The sequence below is a fragment of the Saccostrea echinata genome, unplaced genomic scaffold, assembly GCF_033153115.1.
Source record: "Saccostrea echinata isolate AGI-Se365-2 ecotype Australia unplaced genomic scaffold, CSIRO_AGI_Sech_v1 ptg000106l, whole genome shotgun sequence".
Classification (NCBI taxonomy): domain Eukaryota; kingdom Metazoa; phylum Mollusca; class Bivalvia; order Ostreida; family Ostreidae; genus Saccostrea; species Saccostrea echinata.
The window spans coordinates 54038-72500 of NW_026889855.1; the positions used below are offsets into that span (position 1 = coordinate 54038).

Genomic DNA, 18463 nt, shown 5'->3' on the forward strand with positions numbered 1-18463 from the left:
GAATATGTTTAAGCTCGCTCGCCACGGATACGTCTGGCAAGCTGGATGTCCTTTGGCATGATGGTCACTCTCTTAGCGTGGATAGCACACAAGTTGGTATCCTCAAAGAGTCCGACAAGGTAGGCTTCACTGGCTTCCTGGAGGGCCATGACGGCAGAGCTCTGGAAACGCAGATCTGTCTTGAAATCCTGAGCGATTTCACGGACAAGGCGCTGGAATGGGAGTTTCCTGATCAACAACTCGGTGCTCTTCTGGTATCTCCTGATCTCACGGAGAGCGACAGTTCCTGGCCTGTATCTGTGGGGCTTCTTAACGCCACCGGTGGCTGGTGCGCTTTTACGGGCTGCCTTGGTAGCCAGCTGTTTTCGTGGGGCCTTGCCTCCAGTAGATTTTCTTGCAGTCTGCTTGGTACGTGCCATCGTCTCTGAGTTCAGATAAAATGAATGACGAGAGCAATCGTTTACTATAGTTTTATACGGTTTTGTGGCTCGTGAATCGAAATCTGCGCGCATTAAGTAAGGATGTTTGCGATTGGTTGGGGGTTAAGAAAGACACCTTGTGATTAGTCGCACATAGCGTGCTTCCATTGGTCTTAGCTGGAAGCATTTCAATCCACCTTTTTGCACAGATTTTGTACTTGGTTTAAATCAATGTTAAATTGTCTAGAAAATATCTAATATACCCACTGTATGAAAAGATGTATGATTACAGTAAATATGATAATAACCGTGAAGATAGACATATATACACTCCCTATGCATGTTTATTTATTTATTTATTTATTTATTTATTTATTTATTTATTTATTTATTTATTTATTTATTTATTTATTTATTTATTCATTTATTCATTTATTCATTCATTCATTCATTCATTGATTTATTCATTCATTTATTGATTTATTCATTTCTTTATTATTATATCAATGAATATTACTTAAAAATTTCCTTATAGAAATGTTTTCAGGCCATAATGTTTTACTTTATACATGATCCAGTGTTTGCTGGATTTGACATCCTGACTCATAAATAAGCTCATCATTGCTTTGCTTTCTTTAACCCCACCCCCACCTTAATTTCTGTATGTGTTTCTCACTTTCGACTTTAGATATTTCAAGAACTTAAATGTTTATCAAATTTTGAAGTCCTGTCAAACCAAAGCTTCAGGAAATTGTTCAAAAACTTCGATTTTGTAGAAATATTTGATGTTTTTTGATAAGCCCTGGTATGCATGTGGTTTTGCTTTCAAGAATCTTGTGACCATGTAGAGTTTACACGGGCACTTGCATGAAAAGTCACTGCCTTAGAAATTTATTTCAGTCGCACCAGAGTACGCTCCATTTCATTCTGTGTGTGGCGTGAAAGCTAGGAAATGAAACCAATTCTGAAATATGGAACAAAACTTCTGTCCTGAACACCGAACATTGAATGAAATTACACTGTAACAGCCAGTGTGTGAGGGTGTGTTTGAGGGTGTGTGTGTGTGTGTGTATGAGAGGGTGTGTGAAAAAAATGGTCTATCATAGATAATTCAAACTTGACCTGATATTATGTACATTACAACTAAAAATAATTCACACACCCTTCATTCATTTCACTTATTGTTCCTCCCTATTATTTAGATTATTGTTTCAGGAGCACGCATGCATTTTTTGATATTCATTTCCAATTTCTGCTACAATACAATTATTACCATGAGCACATAATCCTAGCTTATGCCTACTAGACAGTGTAGGCATTTGTAAGATATATTGTTATTGAAATTGTAATATTTCAGATGTTTGATAAGTTTAGATTTTTCAACACAGACCTCTGCATTCCAAATAAACGGGGAAAAGAAAAGCATGATTATGCAAATGTTTCGTTAACGAATGTTCTAAAGGCATCTTTTCTAAAAATGTGGGTAGCCCTGAAAAGGGCTTTTTTAAATTTTTTTTTAAGCGTAGACAGTCTGCCTGGAATGCGAAGACTGCTTATTTCTTGGCGGCTGCTTTCTTGGGAGTCTTTGTTTTCTTGGCCGCTGCCTTCTTGGGGGTCTTGGCCTTCTTGGGTTTGGCTGCTGCCTTCTTTGGAGACTTGGTGGCTGCCTTTTTCTTGGGGGACTTGGCTTTCTTGGGTCCGGCTGGTTTCTTGGCTGCTGCCTTCTTCTTTGGAGTCTTGGCCTTCTTCTCTCCCGCAGGCTTCTTGGGCTTGGCGGCGGCCTTCTTGGGCTTGGCTGCCTTGGGTTTTGCTACCTTTTTGGCTCTAGGCTTCTTATCGGTCTTGGGTTTGTCTCCAAGTTTGAAGGAGCCACTAGCGCCTGTGCCCTTTGCTTGCTTCAGAGCACCTTTCTTAACTCCGCTCTTCAGGGCCATTTTCAGGTGGGCGTTGATAGAGTTAACATCGTTGCCCACTTTGTAGTTGGCCATGATGTACTTGAGAATGGCCTGTCGAGATGAGCCACCACGTTCTTTCAGAGATGCAACAGCAGCGCTAATCATGTCGATGTACTTGGGATGTGCAGCAGGTACCTTAGGCTTTGCGGCCTTCTTCTTGGCTGGGGACTTTGCTGGAGGAGCAGTATCGGCCATGGCTACTGACGAGTGTAAAAACGTCGGCTTACTTCTCAGGAACTGTGAACAGTGAAATACTCGGGTCACACGCACTTGCTGTTTTTGTTTACACTGAGCGCGGACCGCCTAGAAAACATCCAGTTTGTCGAGACGTTTGTGTTTTGTTCATGGATGTGTGTTTCAATATGGGTATTTGCATCCGCGCTGCAGCTCAAGGAATGAACTTCACCACATATCATGAGCAGAATCCCAACCTCTACATTTCTCTCTATCATTCTATCTACTTACATTTTAAGATCGTTCTTACTGTAGTGTTTAAATTCAGGAAAATAAGCCTCCAAACTCTCATGTTTGAATTTCGGGGTAGGATTAAAGCTAAAAATTTGGCTTCAAAGGACAAAATTCAGGGATGATTTCTTTTATTTTTTTATTAGACACATTAAAGAATGCCATTTGGATCTCCCCGTCTTATAAATATCATCAGTTTGCCCTCCAATTCACAAAGACTGTGTACTGTGTCACACCTGCCTATTTAGACATGCGGTATAGACGACTGATAGACAATATGGGAATTACTTTTTCTTAAATTACTAATTTCCGTTATTATTGTTGTTATTTTCTTTAATTATATTCTTTATTTTCTTTTCGTGCTTGTGCGTTATGCTGACACGTTTTCGCATTTCCCAAGTGCATAACGTGTAATTAATTTGATACTTTTCATACTCAAGCTATTTATTTTGCAGGACACATTGTTATATTTCAGGAAGTTGTAAGAACTTGTTTCCAATCAATAAAAAAAAATATTTAAAACTAAATGAAGCATAATTTCCAGGCATATCTATAAACCCGTCGAAAAGCGTCGAAACACAAAATTTTTCACAATGTCATCTGCGTCGCTGATATTTTACCTTTAAAAAAAAAAAAATCATGCTGTTAAAATCACTCCCCGAAAATCACAAACTAACACCTTAAGATTTTGCTCTTACACGTACGAATACTGTACCTGTATTAAATGGCGCTGTGTATCCAAATAATTTATACAATAAATGGCCATAATATAAGTGAGTCCTAATTTTATTTTTACACTATTAATTTCAATGATAAGAAATTATTGTGAGGTAAAATTAAGCCCGATTACCATGATTCAGAATTGTTCAAAATTTCTTTTGAAGTTTTCCGATTTTCCTACTACTATGCATAATATCTTTGTTTCCCCTAACCCGACCCTAAAATCTCATGTTGGGTAGGTAGGTTGGTAAATGGTTTTTTTTTTCTGACAGCAGCTTTGAAATACATTCTGAAATTTAATTGAATAATACCTTTATGAATAAGAAAAGTACAAAAGAAAGAGATTTTTAAACAGTATATCACACTGATGCAATCTCAAAAGCAAATTTTAAGGTAAATGAGTTCGCAACAATTATTTAATAGATCTTGTGAAATATCTCGTGGCATGCAGTGTAAATTTGCTGAAATCGAATATTTCCAAATGGACAAAATTCTCAAATACTCATCGATCTGATTTTTCAAACCTACTACCAGTTTCCAGTGCTTACACAGAGAAAATACTCTTTCAAGGGTCTTGCGTGGCACAGTGGTTCTAGATCATTTCGCTAAAGAGTCACGAATTTAAGTAGGAACCCAGCTAGCACAAAAACATTTTAAAAATTTTTTTAAAACATTTTCAAAATGTTACAAAAACATTTTCCAAAAATGTTTTAATCACGTGATTTTGTATGGTTTTTTAAACGTTTTTAAAACATTTTACCCAAATGTTTCAGCAAATGTTATCAGAACATTTTCCTAAAATGTTACAAAAACATTTTCCAAAAATGTTTTAATCACGTGATTTTGTATGGTTTTTTAAACGTTTTTAAAACATTTTACCCAAATGTTTCAGCAAATGTTATCAGGACATTTTCCTAAAATGTTACAAAAACATTTTCCAAAAATGTTTTAATCACGTGATTTTGTATGGTTTTTTAAACGTTTTTAAAACATTTTACCCAAATGTTTCAGCAAATGTTATCAGAACATTTTCCGAAAATGTTACAAGAACATTTTTGCAAATGTTTTATTCACGTGATTTTGTATGGTTTTTAAAACGTTTTTAAAACATTTTACCCAAATGTCGCAATGACATCTCTTTCCTGAAATGTCAATAGACATTTTCAATAATGACATGAGAACATCATTTTGTATGATTTTAAGAGCGCTTTTAATACATTTCATCTTAATTATAACTCTCAAAGAATAAATCACAACTGAATGAATTCATTTTTTTTTACCAATTTTAATACAAACCCTTATGCAATATGCAAAACACATTTTAGTTCCATTTCCAGTACAAGTTCTGAGTTATATTGTTTTAACCCAACAGGTATTTTTAAAGAAAAAAATCCATTCACTGAATTTAAAAATAACAGAATCACACAAATCCTTCCCATAAAAAGAATAACCAGGCCTAGATCACTGTTATCAATTACGATCCCGCAAAATGCATGTATCTACATGTATATGTGTAGGTTCCACAGAGCGGTGGATCTAGCTATTATATAAATGGAAGCGCACACATAAACTTCACAAGAAGGAATTGAACAAGTCGCTCGATCTTTTCAGTAAAGCAGAACCTGTAAACATGGAGACAACAGTGTTTAAGTCATTTACTTCAGATCTTTAAATGATGAAAATATACAAGAACATTTTTTAATTAAATCATAAAATCATAAGAACTTTTCCCATTTGCATTATGAAAAGAATTAGAATTGTTGCTTCTTCATAACTATAACACAATAATATTATTGAAGAGCAATGATATTTACGTACAAAAAATTGCCTTTGTCTTGTCAGCTAGAGGCGGTTCTTTCAAATGTGGCAATTTGAATGGAATTCAAGTCTGTTGCTGGAACGGTCATCTAACTGCAATATGATTTAATGTTTCAATAATAAGATATTTAGAATTATGATCAACATAAGATAAGGAGGTATACTTGTTGTTGCCTAAAGTATTTAATTCAAATACATAATAGCTTTGTCTTTGCTACACATATGCATACAAAAATACAATGTAACATAAAGGTTATTTTTAAAAATTATCTTTTGAAATCTCTGATTAAAGCATACTCACAATGCAGATGTTAATAATCCGGCGCTCATTCTCCAGGCTTATATGATGCAAAAATCTTGTTTGAAAATCAGCGACAAGAAAACGCGCACATCCTGTTTACCAGAATTCAAATTTTGGCCTAGATAAGCTGCAAACCACTATTCTCTATAACGCGCTGTCCAGAAGGAGAATTGCATAACAAGGTTATCTTGACCTGAAACTGACCAGTGAAGCCACTCCTAATCTGCTGCCTTGGAGTTTAAGAAATATGATGCAAACAGGCGAGACCGTCATAAATCAGGCTGTGTTAATTATTGTAAACAGTTTGTTTATTATTTTGTTTTCTTTTTAAAATTAAAGTATCTTAAATTTATTCAATGAACTTTGTATTGATTACAAGTCTGTGAACTCAATAAGACTTTTAAAAAAAATGTATTATTGAAAAAAAGAAAGAAAATACCGGGATACGCAAGTGATCGAGTTGCAGTAATATTAATGTCTTCGGAAAATTTTTAAAAGCAATTATTCATTTAATCCCAATCTTCTCTGGATATTCTATGCATTTTTTTTCTCAGACAATTGGGTTAGTCGTGAATATTTTCAAAACATTTTGAAAATTACATTACAAAATGTTGCATTAATGCTAAATAAAATGTTATAGTCTTTAGAAGAATAAACGTTAAAGTCAATGTTCTAAAAACATTTTTACAACATACTTTGAAAATAAATAAATGCATTAATATTGAAAATGATATAAATGTTTTAAAAACATTTTGAAAATGTTTCTATAAAATGTTGCATAAATCATAAATAAAATGTTTCAGCTGTAGGAGGAGAAAACGTTTTGATAAATGTTTTAAAAACATTTTCATGACCAACACCTGAAAACATTTAAATATTATACTATAAGCAGTATGTAGAATGTTTTAAAAACATTTTGACGACGTTCCTTCAAAATGTTTTAGAAAAGTGACATTACAATGTTACAGATATATAGAAGAGGAATGTTTATATTATGTTTTAAAAACATTTTTATAACGTAATGTGAAACTGTTTAATATATGCAAACAAAACATACCTTTCGAATCATTTTTAAAACGTTTCAAAAACATTCTATAGAAATGTTCCTTAAAGATTTTACCTTAACCATTTTGAAAACATTTTTAAAATGTTTTTAAAATGTTACAATGGGAAAGAAAAATGTTTTTAAAACATTTTAAAAATGTTTACTCTGAAATGTTTTGAAAAAACCTTTTTATAACTGCAGTAAAATGTTTTGAAAATGTTTTGTGCTACCTGGGAAGGTAATTCTAAATCACAGATTCAAACCCCAATGCGGGACGTAGTGACTGGTCCTTCAAATGAGACTGTAAAAACCCATAGGTCCAGTGTCGCAGTAGATGCTTTCACGAATTAAAAAAGATCCCTTGCTGCTCAATTGCCATAAGTGCCGAGTACAAGTCAAAATTTGGAGCCCTCCATCATGCAGGCAAATATTACATGTTGTAGTCCCAACAATTCTCAAAGGGATTTAAAGCAAACAAACAACCAATCTTCACGGGCATAATTAAAGAAAAATACACTGGGCGTCTCAGCAAGCTGTACCATAGACCAGTTTTAAAGATTTCAAAACTTTTTGGAAAGAGTATTTCAACAATATTTAATTGAATCAAACTATATCTAAAAATGATAAAAATGCCACATCGAATGCTTTAGTCACGAAATTTAACCCATTCATTAAAAGAATTCAGAATTAAGAAACAAAGTTTGAGTTATATTTATCTGGATGAAATATGCAGACATATTTACAATTGTGAAATTGATTGATGTGTACACAGATACTTTTGTAAAATACCACCGAAACACTCTTGATTGAAGTATTATTATTAACGAAGTATTTCAAGAGTGTAGAATTCTAATAAATTAAAGATATATAATAAGGATGATACGTCGCCGTTGTTTCATAAAACGAAATAACCCTCTGTGACCACATGTTAGACCATTTTGTTTCAAACAAGCGCTTGAAAATCATAGTAGAACAAAATCAATCGTTCTGATAAAACCGCATTTTGATGAAATTGTATTTAATAAAGTTGATAAACAATTAAAAAAATATATATATTTGAATAATCTTATTTAAAAAACTTTTCAGTCGGCGCAATTTAATTGGGTCGGTCGCGTTAGGGGAAACAAAGCTATTTTTTATTTTGGCCTAATATGTGTATATTTTACAACGTATATATTTTTCATTTATTTTTGTTAAACCTGACATATATATCTATAGGTGTTTCAATATTGAATTGGTATTAAGGTAAGGAAGTAATTTATTTATTTTCAGCGACATGTGTACATCACTTGTTTTTTCACAAACAGTAAAAAAAAAAAAAAAAAAAAAAAGGTACATGAAAATATACGTAATATTTAAATATATGCATTTTGTAAGTATACACCTGTGTGCTAAGATTAGCAGTGTCTGTTATTAAAAAAAAAAAAAAAAAAAAAATTGGAAGATGTATATGACACCGAGATACATGTACATTTTACAATTAGCATTCTTACTTTCTCCATTTGATTAAAACACGTGTTTTCAAAAAACTTTGAGCGGTATTTAGAGTACAAATTAAGCACAGTGCTATAAAAAAGGAATTTCGTCTTCTATACCATTTCTTACCAGAATTTGTTTTAAAATAAACACAAGTTTGAGTAGGACCTAACAATAATAATATGTGGATTTTTGATTGAACCATATTGAAATGTTGTTGTATGGTACATAACACGTGTCACTCTAATAAATCATTTGCTTAGTTACTATATACCTTTGATCACTGAAAACATTTCATCGTGACTAACATTTCTACCATGATTTCTTAACAAATTTGTGCCGTAAAAATTTCCGTTTTGCATTTGTTGCATGTGCAGTGATCATGTCACGCTTACAGAAAATAGTTTTGAAATTATGTGCCACAAAACTCAATTCTGATTTTCACTTATGGCCTGGTACTGTATATATACGTGAAATTACTTGTAGGGAAAATGTGATATCTTGGCACGTACATTTTCATTTATTGAACATGCATTTCGTTTCTTATATTAACTACAGTATGCTCTTAGAGGCATCTTTTCGAAAAATTTGGGTGGCCGTGAAAACGGCCGTTTGGTATATTTGAAAGTCGTACAGACTTTTTACTTGCTGGCGGACTTCTGGGTCTTCTTGGGGAGGAGCACGGCCTGGATGTTGGGCAGGACACCACCCTGGGCGATGGTCACGCCGGACAGCAGTTTGTTCAACTCCTCGTCGTTGCGGATGGCCAGCTGCAGATGACGGGGGATGATTCTGGTCTTCTTGTTGTCTCGGGCGGCGTTGCCTGCCAACTCCAAGACTTCGGCGGCCAAGTATTCAAGAACGGCGGCCAGGTACACGGGGGCACCGGCTCCCACTCTCTCGGCGTAGTTGCCCTTCCTCAGCAGACGGTGGATACGACCCACGGGGAACTGAAGTCCGGCACGGGATGATCGGCTCTTGGCCTTTCCCTTCACTTTGCCTCCTTTACCACGTCCTGACATCTTTGATCTGTTACGAGTAGTTGACGCTCAAGAAATGAAATCAACGGATAACTCAAACACAGGCTTCGCGATCCTATTTAAACACGCGGGCGGATTGAACAGTGCAGCCAATCGGCACGATCGTATTTAACACACTTTGTCGCTCGCCGAACAACACTAGTTTTCTCGAGGGTTCGTAATGTACTTATCCGCCGTTATCCGTCCGTGCGATATAAAACCAGCGAGACGCGAATCGACACTCATAGGTTTCAGTTTGTATACAATCTGTAAACATGCCACCCAAAGTCGGATCTAAAGGAGCTAAGAAAGCAGCCACTAAGGCCAAGGCCCAGAGAACTGGGGACAAGAAAAAGCGCAGGAAGAGGAGGGAATCCTACGCCATTTACATCTACAAGGTCCTGAAACAGGTTCACCCAGATACTGGTGTTTCCAGCAAGGCCATGAGCATCATGAACTCTTTCGTCAATGACATCTTTGAGAGAATCGCTGCCGAGGCCTCCCGTCTCGCTCACTATAACAAGCGATCAACCATCACCAGCAGAGAGATCCAGACTGCTGTCCGTCTCCTTCTGCCCGGTGAGTTGGCCAAACACGCCGTCTCTGAGGGAACCAAGGCTGTCACCAAGTACACCAGCAGCAAGTAAACTGCAAACTTGCACTTCAGAAAAACAAAACGGCCCTTTTCAGGGCCACACAAATTTTTCGAAAAGATACTTTCAATACAGCGTTAAGAAACGTGGTGTATATCAGGTTTTGTCTACCTTATTTATTTTATTTCTTAGCATTATCTGTTTTATTCCGTAGACACTGTTCTAGCTAGTAATTTTGAATGTTGGTCTATGCCTGAAAATAAAAAAAACACACACACACACACACTCCCAAACATAAAGGAACATTTGCCCCCACGTAGTGTACATTAAATATTTACAGATAGGGCCTCAAAGAATGATTTATAACACGACAGTTGCAGACGAAAACAAATTTTACCTACACATAGGGCATCTTATATGATGTGAGCCTTAAAGTAATTTAACAACAGACCAGTTAATTTTTTTTATTTTCAAGCACATGAAAGATAGCCAGAATTAATAATTATCATAAAGTTCAAAAGTTGTAGGTTAAAACCAGCACAAGCAAATTATAATTATTACCGTATGCAGTGTTTATGATTATATTGGATCATTATACGTTACAAATCATTAAGAGAAAGAGTATGCTTAGCTCTTTACCCCTTAATGCCATGATTTGACGCACTGGCCATATCCTTATCTGAGAGTGTTTGCCTGGCTGCCCCTTGGACCGTTTTAGATGAAATTGGAGTGCAGTTTAAAACTGAACTAATGGGGGTCAAAATATTTCATTTATGCTATGTATTATATATCACTGGATTCATAATAAATTCAATTTTTCAAATCTATTAGCATAATTTTGATCGGAATTAATTCAGGTGAAAGCAGGTGTAAATCACAAAATAGATATTTTCAACATGTAAAACGGCTTTAATAAGCCAAAATTGTCTGTATAAATAATAAAAATTATGTGTGATGATATAATTGATGGTTAAATTATAATTAACTATCAATTTTATAAGTCTAATTCCTCAAAAATCAATAAATTGTAGTGCTACTTCAATGTCAATCTCGCCGACAAATTTTCAGACTTTGCTGATAAAACTTGATTTCTGAACGTTTTTGTTTACTTGAATGATCAAATTCTATTAAAATAATTGTTTTTTTCTACACCTTCACATTTATAAATATGTGTAAAATGGAAGGTACCTTCTGAAATTCTGAGAAACAGGTAACAAAATCGGCACTGCCAGGTCCCGAACTTCACCACCACATTTTCGTATCTTATTTTAATGTTTATTATACACATAGATCATTATAATTTTCAAAACTTTCAAGAAATAGGTAGCTTATAGCTTGAATTTCATGTAATGCTTTACTGGATGAGAAAATATTGGGTATTGACAGAGATATATTCTCTAAAAACATCGTATGTAACTGTCCGCCATTTTGAATTTTGGTGAGACTTTCCAAGACTCTTTTGTTTGTTTACACAGGTAAATCACGTGATTTCTAACTGTAGTATGATGCAATCATATATTGTTAACCTGCAGGTGGCCACCTGTGCTCTGATAATTTGTAAACAAGCGGTAATTTCAAGTCAAATCAACAATGAAATACACGTGCGTCAAAAGTCGCCATTAAGGGTTTGAGACTAGGCGTCAAAAGTCGTCATTAAGGGGTAAAGGATGGAAAGGTCTAAGGGGAATAGAGTTAGATACCAGTTTAAATACTGAAACAACACTGAATATCTGTATCTTAAAGGCTTGTAAGGAAGATACCGTTAAGAAGGATGATGAACGAATTCCTTATTATACAGAAATGTTATCTTTTGCTGGGGTCTATATTATTCAACTGAAATATGAATTCTCTTTGTTATTTCTTTGAATGAAATTCCTCGACCTATTCTCATGAACTATGACAGACGAGAAACAATATACTATTATACCTCAATACGTAGAAAATATACACTAGCAGTTTGTCGGTGGATATGAACTGATACTTTTTTAATTTTATTTGTATGCCCTGGTTAAAGGTATGTCATAACTTCATGAACTTTCAAAAACATTTCTTAAGCTAACCTAGTGATTCAGATATTATAATTCAGTATACCAAAGGATGTGTGATGTATTGAGGCACAAAGATAATGGTAGATAGACTATAATCACCCAGAATTTGTAATTACATCTTTTTGAACATTTAACATTGTGATCAAGTTCATCAACATGTGCACAACATGTATAGGAAACCAGCACAGGTTTAATATCTACTGGTCAGGAAAAAATATAGCTCATTACAGGTTATCTCCATGAAAAAAAAAAAGAAAAAAAAAAAGGTATTTGAAAGGATATTGAAAAGGAATTACATTGGAATGCCAAACATTTAGAATCCTACAGGGAATATACCAGTAATCAAATAAACTACATCCTTAAGACATAGCGTCCTTAGGTTATGTTTCACATTTCTGCATATGAATGTTCAGAGTCATCTCTGTACTAACTATTTTGCTTTGTGTGTGGTTGTTTGTTTAGCACAGGAATGAGGATCAAGATACATCACATCAAACAATGCTAGTTCTGGGACATACCTGTATAAAATAAACATGTATATTTAGTGGCATTATGAAATATTTCCCGCAAGTATGGGTCATAGTTTTATTCCTGAGATGAAGTTTTGACTGTGTGGTGTACTTTGTTGCCATACTATCATTACATGTGGTGTCTATGTTAGAGTCCAAATGTAATAGAATGAAGAATAACCAAAAAAAAAGAGAGAGAGAGAGAGAGAAACAGCTGTGAATTCCTGCTTTATTGTTGATAGAGGCATGTAAATGTAAAGATAGTAGACCTGAACTGCAAATAACCACTTGCACAATGCATGGGAATATACAGCATACCTTAAAAGAAAGACAACTCTTGCTACCTTGTCAAAGTACATTTAACCGTACGAGTTGTATACGCGTATTTTGTCTCTGTCTTGACAGGGCTACCAATATTTACGGCTTTCAACGATATCTCAGGAAACTGTAACGACATGCAAGTTATTAAATTTATATTTATCTACCAGATGTGTCCTTGGAAATAATCAACTGGTGCATGGGACTTTCTTGTTTGTTTGCATTTTATTTTCTCTCTTACATGGGAACCTAATGTAAATCAATGATTATGAGGATATTGTAATCATTTGTTTTCCCCTACCCTGTGTACAAGTTACTGCAAGGCTATCCGAATAATGTGCCTTCTTCCAGTGACATTAAATTAAAAAAAATTTTTTTGCTCACTACAAATGAATATATAGAAAAATTAACACCTTCGTTTCTTTAACACGTCTGCTCAGAGGCATCTTTTCGAAAAATTTGGGTGGCCGTGAAAACGGCCGTTTGTTGTTGCTCTTGTAGGCACAGTATGGTAGGGGTATCTAACCACCAAATCCGTAGAGGGTACGTCCTTGTCTCTTCAGGGCATAGACAACGTCCATGGCTGTGACGGTCTTCCTCTTGGCGTGCTCTGTGTAGGTGACTGCATCACGAATGACGTTCTCAAGGAAAACTTTCAGGACACCACGGGTCTCCTCGTAGATGAGACCAGAGATACGTTTAACTCCACCTCTGCGTGCAAGACGGCGGATGGCGGGTTTGGTAATACCCTGGATGTTATCTCTCAGCACCTTCCTGTGACGCTTGGCGCCCCCTTTTCCAAGACCTTTTCCTCCTTTACCACGTCCAGACATATTTCTGCTCTCAGTAGATAATCTTCTGAAATGTCGGACGTAGTCAGAGATCGTGGTATATATAGCGCTAATCAACGACGTGCTAGAAGCACTAATATCTTGAAAACTTCGGCAGCGCAATTTTCACGTTCCGAAGGCACACTGTAAGCCAAAGTGCGATTGGCTCCCGCTCTGCGCGCCTTGCATATTTTCTTCTTTTTTTTTCCGTGCACCCTTGAGCTGTTACTAAATCATGTACTTGTCTATATATGCCTATCTTAAATTTCTGTAGTTCGATATTTCAGATTGCGTATCTATCTATATATACATATATATATATATATATTATATATCATTTCATATTTTTGCGAGGGTTCTGTATACTGTCATATTTTCAGGGAAATAATATAAAACAATATTCTTTAATGCATAACACATTTAAATACATATATCTCATAATAAATAAGATACCACGGTTCCTACTCAGTACATGTTATTGTCTGTATCTCTCTTAAGATTTCTTTTTAATTATTAGTAGTATTTCATTACGCAGAATAAAAATGTAATAAATGTATATGCAAATGTTTCAAACAACTGACCATATATTCTGTCAGAATATTACTCAAATGTCACATATAAAACAGTATCCATTGTGTTATATTGTTTATCACGCTCTCTGAATAAGCAAAATATGTATAACCATGCATGAGTAACTATTTTATCAAATTCTTTTAACGTGCCTTTAGAATATTGCTTTGGATACATGTACGTGATTTTTAGTGTCTGATGTTCATCTCTCAAACTGTTGTGTGACACTCGTTTCATGCGTGCTTTTTTGTTCATAAATAATACGAGTATAAACTGTCATAATTACGCCAGCATTCAAGACACTATCATATCTGTGTGTTTCCTTGCATTCATAAATAATAAACAATATTTTCGCCAATAAGACCTGGCATAATTATGTGGTCAATACTTGTGCTCTTTGTTGGTTGTCACGTTTCTAATTAGTGCTGTTAAAGAGGGCATCTTTTCTAAATATTTTGGTGGCCGTGAAAACGGCCGTTTGTGTGTTTGTCGGAGACAAGAATATGTTTAAGCTCGCTCGCCACGGATACGTCTGGCAAGCTGGATGTCCTTTGGCATGATGGTCACTCTCTTAGCGTGGATAGCACACAAGTTGGTATCCTCAAAGAGTCCGACAAGGTAGGCTTCACTGGCTTCCTGGAGGGCCATGACGGCAGAGCTCTGGAAACGCAGATCTGTCTTGAAATCCTGAGCGATTTCACGGACAAGGCGCTGGAATGGGAGTTTCCTGATCAACAACTCGGTGCTCTTCTGGTATCTCCTGATCTCACGGAGAGCGACAGTTCCTGGCCTGTATCTGTGGGGCTTCTTAACGCCACCGGTGGCTGGTGCGCTTTTACGGGCTGCCTTGGTAGCCAGCTGTTTTCGTGGGGCCTTGCCTCCAGTAGATTTTCTTGCAGTCTGCTTGGTACGTGCCATCGTCTCTGAGTTCAGATAAAATGAATGACGAGAGCAATCGTTTACTATAGTTTTATACGGTTTTGTGGCTCGTGAATCGAAATCTGCGCGCATTAAGTAAGGATGTTTGCGATTGGTTGGGGGTTAAGAAAGACACCTTGTGATTAGTCGCACATAGCGTGCTTCCATTGGTCTTAGCTGGAAGCATTTCAATCCACCTTTTTGCACAGATTTTGTACTTGGTTTAAATCAATGTTAAATTGTCTAGAAAATATCTAATATACCCACTGTATGAAAAGATGTATGATTACAGTAAATATGATAATAACCGTGAAGATAGACATATATACACTCCCTATGCATGTTATTTATTTATTTATTTATTTATTTATTTATTTATTTATTTATTTATTTATTTATTTATTTATTTATTTATTTATTTATTCATTTATTCATTTATTCATTCATTCATTCATTCATTGATTTATTCATTCATTTATTGATTTATTCATTTCTTTATTATTATATCAATGAATATTACTTAAAAATTTCCTTATAGAAATGTTTTCAGGCCATAATGTTTTACTTTATACATGATCCAGTGTTTGCTGGATTTGACATCCTGACTCATAAATAAGCTCATCATTGCTTTGCTTTCTTTAACCCCACCCCCACCTTAATTTCTGTATGTGTTTCTCACTTTCGACTTTAGATATTTCAAGAACTTAAATGTTTATCAAATTTTGAAGTCCTGTCAAACCAAAGCTTCAGGAAATTGTTCAAAAACTTCGATTTTGTAGAAATATTTGATGTTTTTTGATAAGCCCTGGTATGCATGTGGTTTTGCTTTCAAGAATCTTGTGACCATGTAGAGTTTACACGGGCACTTGCATGAAAAGTCACTGCCTTAGAAATTTATTTCAGTCGCACCAGAGTACGCTCCATTTCATTCTGTGTGTGGCGTGAAAGCTAGGAAATGAAACCAATTCTGAAATATGGAACAAAACTTCTGTCCTGAACACCGAACATTGAATGAAATTACACTGTAACAGCCAGTGTGTGAGGGTGTGTTTGAGGGTGTGTGTGTGTGTGTGTATGAGAGGGTGTGTGAAAAAAATGGTCTATCATAGATAATTCAAACTTGACCTGATATTATGTACATTACAACTAAAAATAATTCACACACCCTTCATTCATTTCACTTATTGTTCCTCCCTATTATTTAGATTATTGTTTCAGGAGCACGCATGCATTTTTTGATATTCATTTCCAATTTCTGCTACAATACAATTATTACCATGAGCACATAATCCTAGCTTATGCCTACTAGACAGTGTAGGCATTTGTAAGATATATTGTTATTGAAATTGTAATATTTCAGATGTTTGATAAGTTTAGATTTTTCAACACAGACCTCTGCATTCCAAATAAACGGGGAAAAGAAAAGCATGATTATGCAAATGTTTCGTTAACGAATGTTCTAAAGGCATCTTTTCTAAAAATGTGGGTAGCCCTGAAAAGGGCTTTTTTAAATTTTTTTTTAAGCGTAGACAGTCTGCCTGGAATGCGAAGACTGCTTATTTCTTGGCGGCTGCTTTCTTGGGAGTCTTTGTTTTCTTGGCCGCTGCCTTCTTGGGGGTCTTGGCCTTCTTGGGTTTGGCTGCTGCCTTCTTTGGAGACTTGGTGGCTGCCTTTTTCTTGGGGGACTTGGCTTTCTTGGGTCCGGCTGGTTTCTTGGCTGCTGCCTTCTTCTTTGGAGTCTTGGCCTTCTTCTCTCCCGCAGGCTTCTTGGGCTTGGCGGCGGCCTTCTTGGGCTTGGCTGCCTTGGGTTTTGCTACCTTTTTGGCTCTAGGCTTCTTATCGGTCTTGGGTTTGTCTCCAAGTTTGAAGGAGCCACTAGCGCCTGTGCCCTTTGCTTGCTTCAGAGCACCTTTCTTAACTCCGCTCTTCAGGGCCATTTTCAGGTGGGCGTTGATAGAGTTAACATCGTTGCCCACTTTGTAGTTGGCCATGATGTACTTGAGAATGGCCTGTCGAGATGAGCCACCACGTTCTTTCAGAGATGCAACAGCAGCGCTAATCATGTCGATGTACTTGGGATGTGCAGCAGGTACCTTAGGCTTTGCGGCCTTCTTCTTGGCTGGGGACTTTGCTGGAGGAGCAGTATCGGCCATGGCTACTGACGAGTGTAAAAACGTCGGCTTACTTCTCAGGAACTGTGAACAGTGAAATACTCGGGTCACACGCACTTGCTGTTTTTGTTTACACTGAGCGCGGACCGCCTAGAAAACATCCAGTTTGTCGAGACGTTTGTGTTTTGTTCATGGATGTGTGTTTCAATATGGGTATTTGCATCCGCGCTGCAGCTCAAGGAATGAACTTCACCACATATCATGAGCAGAATCCCAACCTCTACATTTCTCTCTATCATTCTATCTACTTACATTTTAAGATCGTTCTTACTGTAGTGTTTAAATTCAGGAAAATAAGCCTCCAAACTCTCATGTTTGAATTTCGGGGTAGGATTAAAGCTAAAAATTTGGCTTCAAAGGACAAAATTCAGGGATGATTTCTTTTATTTTTTTATTAGACACATTAAAGAATGCCATTTGGATCTCCCCGTCTTATAAATATCATCAGTTTGCCCTCCAATTCACAAAGACTGTGTACTGTGTCACACCTGCCTATTTAGACATGCGGTATAGACGACTGATAGACAATATGGGAATTACTTTTTCTTAAATTACTAATTTCCGTTATTATTGTTGTTATTTTCTTTAATTATATTCTTTATTTTCTTTTCGTGCTTGTGCGTTATGCTGACACGTTTTCGCATTTCCCAAGTGCATAACGTGTAATTAATTTGATACTTTTCATACTCAAGCTATTTATTTTGCAGGACACATTGTTATATTTCAGGAAGTTGTAAGAACTTGTTTCCAATCAATAAAAAAAAATATTTAAAACTAAATGAAGCATAATTTCCAGGCATATCTATAAACCCGTCGAAAAGCGTCGAAACACAAAATTTTTCACAATGTCATCTGCGTCGCTGATATTTTACCTTTAAAAAAAAAAAAAATCATGCTGTTAAAATCACTCCCCGAAAATCACAAACTAACACCTTAAGATTTTGCTCTTACACGTACGAATACTGTACCTGTATTAAATGGCGCTGTGTATCCAAATAATTTATACAATAAATGGCCATAATATAAGTGAGTCCTAATTTTATTTTTACACTATTAATTTCAATGATAAGAAATTATTGTGAGGTAAAATTAAGCCCGATTACCATGATTCAGAATTGTTCAAAATTTCTTTTGAAGTTTTCCGATTTTCCTACTACTATGCATAATATCTTTGTTTCCCCTAACCCGACCCTAAAATCTCATGTTGGGTAGGTAGGTTGGTAAATGGTTTTTTTTTTTCTGACAGCAGCTTTGAAATACATTCTGAAATTTAATTGAATAATACCTT

General features: G+C 35.7%; 5 protein-coding genes across 5 annotated transcripts; 1 reads left to right on the forward strand and 4 right to left on the reverse strand.

Moving 5' to 3' along the window:
* Window positions 1–1645: 1645 nt before the first annotated feature.
* LOC133177235 (histone H1-delta-like) lies at window positions 1646–2721 on the reverse strand. Its single transcript, XM_061312316.1, has one exon. The coding sequence runs from the start codon at window positions 2567–2569 to the stop codon at window positions 1973–1975; it is 597 nt and encodes a 198-aa protein (XP_061168300.1). The 5' UTR covers window positions 2570–2721; the 3' UTR covers window positions 1646–1972.
* Window positions 2722–8771: 6050 nt separating this feature from the next.
* On the reverse strand, window positions 8772–9239 carry LOC133177236 (histone H2A-like). The gene has a single exon (XM_061312317.1). It carries the CDS (start codon window positions 9219–9221, stop codon window positions 8841–8843), a length of 381 nt encoding a protein of 126 aa, XP_061168301.1. The 5' UTR covers window positions 9222–9239; the 3' UTR covers window positions 8772–8840.
* A 233-nt stretch (window positions 9240–9472) lies between these two features.
* Window positions 9473–9952, forward strand: LOC133177237 (histone H2B). Its single transcript, XM_061312318.1, has one exon. The coding sequence runs from the start codon at window positions 9494–9496 to the stop codon at window positions 9863–9865; it is 372 nt and encodes a 123-aa protein (XP_061168302.1). The 5' UTR covers window positions 9473–9493; the 3' UTR covers window positions 9866–9952.
* A 3082-nt stretch (window positions 9953–13034) lies between these two features.
* Window positions 13035–13549, reverse strand: LOC133177244 (histone H4). The gene has a single exon (XM_061312324.1). It carries the CDS (start codon window positions 13517–13519, stop codon window positions 13208–13210), a length of 312 nt encoding a protein of 103 aa, XP_061168308.1. The 5' UTR covers window positions 13520–13549; the 3' UTR covers window positions 13035–13207.
* A 2684-nt stretch (window positions 13550–16233) lies between these two features.
* LOC133177218 (histone H1-delta-like) lies at window positions 16234–17309 on the reverse strand. The gene has a single exon (XM_061312299.1). It carries the CDS (start codon window positions 17155–17157, stop codon window positions 16561–16563), a length of 597 nt encoding a protein of 198 aa, XP_061168283.1. The 5' UTR covers window positions 17158–17309; the 3' UTR covers window positions 16234–16560.
* Window positions 17310–18463: the final 1154 nt, after the last annotated feature.

Coding starts and splice junctions, on each gene's coding strand:
- LOC133177235 (XM_061312316.1), bottom strand. CDS start 2,569: ATGGCCGATACTGCTCCTCCAGCAAAGTCCCCAGCCAAGAAGAAGGCC.
- LOC133177236 (XM_061312317.1), bottom strand. CDS start 9,221: ATGTCAGGACGTGGTAAAGGAGGCAAAGTGAAGGGAAAGGCCAAGAGC.
- LOC133177237 (XM_061312318.1), top strand. CDS start 9,494: ATGCCACCCAAAGTCGGATCTAAAGGAGCTAAGAAAGCAGCCACTAAG.
- LOC133177244 (XM_061312324.1), bottom strand. CDS start 13,519: ATGTCTGGACGTGGTAAAGGAGGAAAAGGTCTTGGAAAAGGGGGCGCC.
- LOC133177218 (XM_061312299.1), bottom strand. CDS start 17,157: ATGGCCGATACTGCTCCTCCAGCAAAGTCCCCAGCCAAGAAGAAGGCC.